The 7,308-nt window shown below is 34.6% G+C and overlaps 1 protein-coding gene across 1 annotated transcript in view; it reads left to right on the top strand.

The window, feature by feature from the left end:
• The first annotated feature begins 1,578 nt into the window (after window positions 1–1,578).
• The window catches only part of LOC139699112 (proteasome activator complex subunit 4-like), a 49,073-nt gene continuing 43,343 nt past the window's right edge, over window positions 1,579–7,308 (top strand). Inside the window, exons 1-6 of the mRNA XM_071598139.1 lie at window positions 1,579–1,910; window positions 2,097–2,237; window positions 2,349–2,465; window positions 2,547–2,591; window positions 2,696–2,909; window positions 6,866–7,057. Coding sequence (XP_071454240.1) covers window positions 1,693–1,910; window positions 2,097–2,237; window positions 2,349–2,465; window positions 2,547–2,591; window positions 2,696–2,909; window positions 6,866–7,057 — 927 coding nt within the window. The 5' untranslated portion in view covers window positions 1,579–1,692. The remainder of the gene's footprint in view (window positions 1,911–2,096; window positions 2,238–2,348; window positions 2,466–2,546; window positions 2,592–2,695; window positions 2,910–6,865; window positions 7,058–7,308) is intronic.

Here is a 7,308-nt window from a genome sequence, read left to right as displayed (position 1 = left end):
TCAAGGTCAGGCCCATATTCTCACTGAAAGCCTGCCTGACCCAAAAATATGCTCTGCATCATTGAAAAGGCCATAAAACTTATGACCGTAGTACTGGGTTAGCTTAAGGTCTAATCAATTCATGGAAATTGACATGTTACAAATACTCAATCTTGCAACTTGCATTAAATAATCACCAAAATAATGCGAACCACGGTCATAATTTTGGTTGAAAAATGTGTCACTGATATTGGAAATGCTACCAAAAAGAGTATGTATTATCTACTGCCACACATTATAATCTAAGCTTTAAAATTTAATATCAATTCTTGTACCAAAATTAACATCAGGGATTAAGAGCGATGATAGAGCCTTGCAAAAACTGTCTTATTAGGGGTAATTAAAAATTAGAAAATTGCCTGAAAACAAAAGCCTGCTACTGAGTTGGCGAACTCTTGGGGAGTGGTTCTTTACCCCCAAGGACAGAGTACATATATTTATGAAATATCTGCCAGGCTGAAATTATTATATAGACTTATCATAAGTTGAATATTTTGATAACTGCTATTCCCACAAGCCAGATTATCATATCACTACTAACCACATACTTATTATGCAATGAAGTGGATGAGGAGCAAACTGTAATTTTCTCCAGCAACTTTATTTTTATGCTTCCTCCATTTCTATAATATGTCTTGTTAGTGTACTACCATATCCCTTAATCCAGACTAATTGATACTACCCAGATTGAAAACCGGAATCATATTATTTAATTCATCCTTAGATTTATATTATGATATTATTTATGATTAGGTTCCCTGTTCATTATTCCAGTAAGTATTAGCTTCCATGTGCAAACATGGAGAATGTCATGTTTTAATTTATCCAACCCAGAATAAGGCTATCAGTCATAATACTGCATTCTGTATAATTTAATAAAATTGTCACTTACATCTTAAGGGAAATGATTTCTCCGATCTTGAAGGCTTTATCGTTGCTGGTCCGCCGGATATGAGCGATGTTAATGTAAGAAGAATAACAAAAGAAACTATGCACTTCAGGAGCATGATTGGTAATTTTTTTCCTCTTAAAATGAGAAAAAGATTTTTGGTGTGCCTGCGTACCACCACCTGATGATTTGTGGTGGAGACTTTGTTTTTATTTTTCATATTTATAGGGAGTCCCTTCTTATCAGGCTTTTAAACGTGAGGGAAATGGCGGGCTCATTAGGGATGTGTATAAGATAAAGCAGACGCGAGTCAAGGAAAAAACATGTGTCTGCTCATTTCGAAATACAATAGGTAACGACTTTAGTGTTGGTAGCTATGACCTCTTGAGCCATGAATTTTCCTAATTAATAGTAAACTTAGATTTAAAAAACTATGAGTCATCGAGTATGACGTTTGCACTTCTCTCCTCCTGATCATATGGATGAATTAATAGCCATTTTATTATGTTCGGACACTTTTTTTCTGAAATAAATATTTTTTGGAGTTTCTCGCTCACACAAAAAGTATATTATTCCATATTGAACGTCAAACAAACTTTCAGATGCTGCTTTGTCAGTAATTTCCTCCATGATGGTCTCATGCGCAACATGGGACTTAAATTTAGCAAGTTGTAATGTACAGTGTAGTTTTTATAGTTTTTAAGACTTCAAAGATTTTGTGACGCACGTTATGTGAATAGGATTTTCAGTGAAACATAGTGGTCATGGAAGAATTAGATGACAATGCGGACTCAAATAGCATCAAAATTCTTGGCTTTAAGCCTCAGAAAGAAATTATTTATAATAAATTGCTCCCTTATGCTGATAAACTTGATGAAGAATCAAACTGTATGTTTGCAGAAATTAAGGCTAATTTAGGTAGATGTGTAATGCTGCGTGAAATTCAACCTGGCTGTGGAATTTGGTGCACTCAACTAGCTAAGTAAGATAACGGATGTTAAATTAATAATTCTATTGAGACCTTACATTTTCAAATCTGTTTGCTCTTTATATTCCGACCCTCGGAAATAGATTTCGTATGGTTTTAATTCAAGCCTTCAACGACTATACATTAAGATGTTTTTACTAAACTTTCCGTATGCTGACAACGATTTTCTTTAACTTCTAGGTATATCAAACTGTATGGCATGAAATTTTCAAAAGAGGACCATATTATCCTGATAAAATTAATGTATGAACTTGTGACAATACCTGATTTGGAGCCCTGGATCCTGAATAAGTTTGCACAAGTGTTAATAATTTTGTTGAAGTAAGTGGAAACATATGCCTTGGGATTATATTGTTTTCGGTACATCTATAATCTCTCATTAGACCATAAGGTAATTGGTTTCATTTTTTGGACTTAATTCTGCAATTCCAGGAAACGGCATTTACTGTCACCTGATGACTTGGTTCTTGAATGGAGGCCTTTGTACGGTGTTTGCAAGCGAATATTAAATACTCATGACACTACTTTGGGAATCATCCGATATTTTACGTAAGTTATGTTCCAGTTTTCTCATTTTTTTTACGTATTTAGCTCAAGTATATAGCTTATATATTTTGTATTTTCCAACAGCACTCTCGATAGTACGCTGGATGCGATGATTCATGCAACAAAACTGTGAGTGTTAAATTATTATATCCCTGCATAAAAACTGTGTCATACCACTTATGCTAATCTCTGTTTTACATCTTGATATACGTGTATTTTCTTTCTAATTTCAGGTATTTCCCTCCACAAGCCACCCAAGAAATGTTAGATGAGTGGAGACCTCTACTATGCCCTTACGATTCACACCTTTGTCATACGATGGCATATCTGGAGTGGTTCCTTCCTGTTACTCTTCCGCCAAGCCAAGCACATATGGGATACAAACTTTGGTTTGAGGAAATAATGACACTATGGGAAGTCTGCCATAATGGAACTTCTTGGGAGGGTGTAAGTCATTCTTTTCTGTTACTTATTTTTGCTTATGATATGTGTGTATTCTTAGTTTTAAATAGTCGTACATGGAAATCGTTTATTTCTATTGTTTTTGTTTAGTTTCACTCTTAAAAACAATTGGTCAGTTTGGCTTAATGATTGGATCATATTAAGCACAGTTTAATGCATTGTCCTCCCACATCCTGGACAGAAGGTAGAAATTAATATTTTTTAATGTCAACCCCCTTATTATCTTAGTAGAAAAATTTCTTGATGGAATAATGATTAAATGACAGTTGAGAGAGTCGGGTTCAAATTCGTTGGTGATTTTATTTGGGTGGCCACTCACTTTGAAAAAATGTGGAAGTCACTCTATTTCATCAAGCCTTCGGGGAAACGAGCACATTTTTTAATAAGGAATTTGGGATTTTGGCTTTTTAATCAGATATGATGTGAATCAGGAATTTCTGATAAAATCAATGTTCACTTCAGTTGTCAGGTAATATCAATCTTTATTCATGAAAGAGCAGTTCATAACGCTATTGATTTCATCAAAAAAAGAAAATAAATTTATACATTAAATATTGCCAACTCATCCCAAGGACATGTATACAAAGGCCAATTTATTAAGAACATACTGTCAACACTGGGAAAGAACCAACTCCATACATATGCTTTCCCCTGAAAAATTCAGTTCAAAAGATTCATGTAGAGAATATAATGGTTTTGACCTCAACCAATCCCCAGTTAAATTTTTGAACTTCTTGCAACTAGCTAGTGTGAAAATTTGTTGTAAAATTTTAGAACCAGATTTTCTGAATTGTAGGTTTTTGGGTAATATACACTGAGTCCTATGTAAACTATTTTTTGACCTTTTATCATGACTGTGTTGAATGCTTCATAAGGTGCATTTATTAAAATTTTCTCCAACATGAATAAAACAGATACAAATGAAAAAGTAAAATAGTGTCATCACTCTTGACCTGATGAAGAGGGGATTACAGTAGAGTTGGTTATGATCCTCCTCTTTCTCTGTAACATAAGCAGAGATTTATCATCACTGGCATGCCTCCAAAGCAATTGGCCATTGCTTAGGTGACTTTGAAAAAAGACAAAGTAGGTAAGCCTAAGATATTCCTCAAGAACACAGTTTTAAAAGTCTCCTGATTAGGAATAGACCCTTAGAAAGTTTTTTTGGCAAACAGCTGATACATGTCAGTTTCAGGTAGCTTATAGTCAACATTAAATATTAGTAGCCTGGCAGATTCCTCAATTTTATAAGCACTTTTAAGGTTAAGAAGGTATTGTTTTTTTCATAATTTAATAATTTTGTATTATCTGAGAAGCAGTCACTGGCTTGTATTATGTACATCTTTAAGCTCTTTGTGTGTCTATTTATTAAGGTAGCATTATGAGCAGAATAACAAAGGACAGAAATATAGACCCTTGCTGAACAGCATGTTTCACTTGACACCATATAATATTCCTCGTAAAGGCTCTGTCAAAAGAACCGAAACTAGAGTGATATCAGTGGCATGCAATTTGATAAGTGAGGCTCCACAGAAATACCTGAACAGATTCCCAAACACTTAAGAGAAAAATGAACTAGGAAAAGGACTGCATGTTCATTGGGAAAATTGGGATAAAGTCTGGAATGAGAATCTAGGAAATGAGTGACCACTTTGTATTTTTTTCCAATTACATGTGTGTCTTTTTAAAATGAAAATCAAGCTTTTTAAATTTGAAAATTTTTTAATTGCTGCTTGCTATTTTGTGCATTAACAGAGGAGTGTCTGTGTATGATTTGGAGGGAGTGTGAATTATTTATATTTTATTATAATTGGTCATCACATTGAGGTGTTCACAGAAGAGAAAACGTACTTCCATTCAATATTTATGTTGTGATTTTTTGGTGACATTTTCCATTTCACCTTTCAAAATATGATGAGTCATAATGGAGGACAACCCTCGTAGAAGAGTCAGTACCCTCAAGGATGTCTTATGAATGAAGGAAATTATTATTTAATGTAACTAGATGAGCGCTACTTTTTCTTGATTAATGTTGCTAATTTTAAAAGTTGTATGGGAATTTTAAGATGTCCGTCAAGAAATTAAATTTTTAACTCTGTTGGTGTTAAAAACGGTTGGGGTACAGTCATGTTATAAAATGCTAAAATATGCTGATTTGCAGAAGTATTTTTAGAGTGCATAATAATAGATGACTCTGTTTGTTTACTGTCATAGCATCTCCTGCAGTTTCTTTGAATTTACAAGCATGATAAGTTAAAAGGGAAGGAGGAAATTCACCATTCACCAATGGTGAATTTTGCATGAAACATTATAGATACTCTGACTGGGAATTTATGATATGGAGGGAATGGCCATCCCTGTGCAGCCCTTGGTTAAAACTTGAACTTGATCCTTTCCTTCACTCTGTGAATTCCTTGCAATAGTTCACGTATTTGGACAGTTATTTGGAGGAAAATCTCTTTAAGCAGTAGATATTCTAAGAGAAGAACTTTGTTGGCAGAAAGAGACCTTTGTAAATATAATGGAATTGATTACAGGAAAGCCAAGTGAAGGTGTGTAGTAATAATCAGTAAAGACGGTAATGTAGGGTATACATATTGCTTTAGGGATCCAAAACCTGATCTTAGAAGGAAAGGAGATTTAGTATACTAGAGGATAATAGGGTTTGGGAATTGAAAAGAATGTAGGAAATAAATTGGGCTGAGAGGAAGAAAAATGGTGTAGTTTTACATACATTAAAAGGAAGTCGAAGACAAAAGATTAGTGGAACAGCTAAGTGGGTATGAGGTAGTGAATGTCCAAGGCTGTGGTAGGAGGTAGAATGCTGGATTAGCTGGAGGAGGAAAGAAGTATTTTCTGGATAGTGTGGAGGCAGAGAGCTGGGGAAGGATATAATGTTAGGCAAATACAGCCTGGAGGCAGAAGGTATATGTGATGAATAATCTAAGATAGCTATTCAGGACTGTCCAAAATTTTACTTCAACTCGCAGATTACCTAAAATTCTTATCTGAAAAACTAGAATGTAGGAGCCTAGGTTTTAGAAGCAAAAATTAAGATCTCCTAATTTTTTCTGACTCACTACTTAACCCTAGAATGTTAAAATTTTGGTTACTTAACGGCATAATCTCCATCTAGATGTACACATTATTTTCAATGGTGATGCCACAATTGCATAACTGTTGAGAATGCTTCTGTATGGTGGGGTTGTCTCTTTTTTCCAGTGGGAAAACCTGCTGGCTTATGGGCATTGCTTCTTGAATTCATTGTTACAAAGCATTAAACCTTATTTGAATGGCTGCCCCCGTGCATGTGCATTTTTCACATCAATTACATGATCACCGCTTGACTCTCTTAGTTGTTGGATTTCATTAGGTAGTAAAATGCACAAGTGGAGAAAACAAAGGACAAGCTGTTCTTGTACCGTAAGACCATGTTTTATAATGTGTCGTTAAACTGAAGGTTAACTTTTACCTCTGGTTAAGGACACAACTCAGCTTTATGACTGCTAGTTGAGTTGAGAAACCGATCGTTAAAATCCTCAATAATTGACAGACGATGTTATTTTGGTTACAAGCTCACATTCACTAATGAACAATCTTTTTTATTTATAAGGTTTGATTTATTAAAAATCTCCAATTAATATCACATCAGCTAACAATTGGATTTTAATGAGTCGACGTAAATCTAGGCTAAAATGATACCATTTTAAATATTGAAAATGCTTCTCACACTAGTGCTATGTGAACCCTGTGACTGTACAATGTAGCCATCATAATATAGCAGATAGTGTTATTAAGTATCCAGTGTTTTATGTGATGATCCCAAGGGTTATCATTGTTCAAGGAGATAATATTGCCATGCCTTCATGATCTGTTTTGATAATTTAATTTGATTTCATTTCTTGCAGGGTGACTGATAGATATGTGCTATTGACTTTCAGGATATAATGTGGATTATGGCCAGGCTTGCTAGCAGCAATATTGGCTATATTGACTGGGAACCATATATCCCTATCATGTTCTCTCGATTCATGCATAGCTTGAGTCTACCTGTTTTCTACAAGCAAACCCCCTCGACCAAGCACCATAAACTGGACATGTCAGCCATCTGTTTGTGGATTGTGTCAGTTTTAGTGAGTACAGTTTTGAGTGCAATTTTTTTGTATTTTAGTTAAATGTAAATCCAATGAAATAGATTGTTTATAGAGAGGATGCATGAAGGCACTGTGAAAATGCATTTATTTCATCTTAAGGAGCTTCCGTTTTCAATGTGTTTGTAACATTATTTACATTCACATTTTCCTGAAGTAACCGAAGAGAGATAGTAATGCCTTAAAGGCTTTAACATGCATAAAACATCACAAAAAATTTATTTCTCTCTCGT

Source organism: Hetaerina americana, unplaced genomic scaffold (genome assembly GCF_022747635.1).
Source record: "Hetaerina americana unplaced genomic scaffold, ioHetAmer1.1.p SCAF_9, whole genome shotgun sequence".
Taxonomy (NCBI): Eukaryota; Metazoa; Arthropoda; class Insecta; order Odonata; family Calopterygidae; genus Hetaerina; species Hetaerina americana.
Note: the sequence above shows the minus strand (reverse complement) of the source record. Positions and strands in the feature narration are given on the sequence as shown.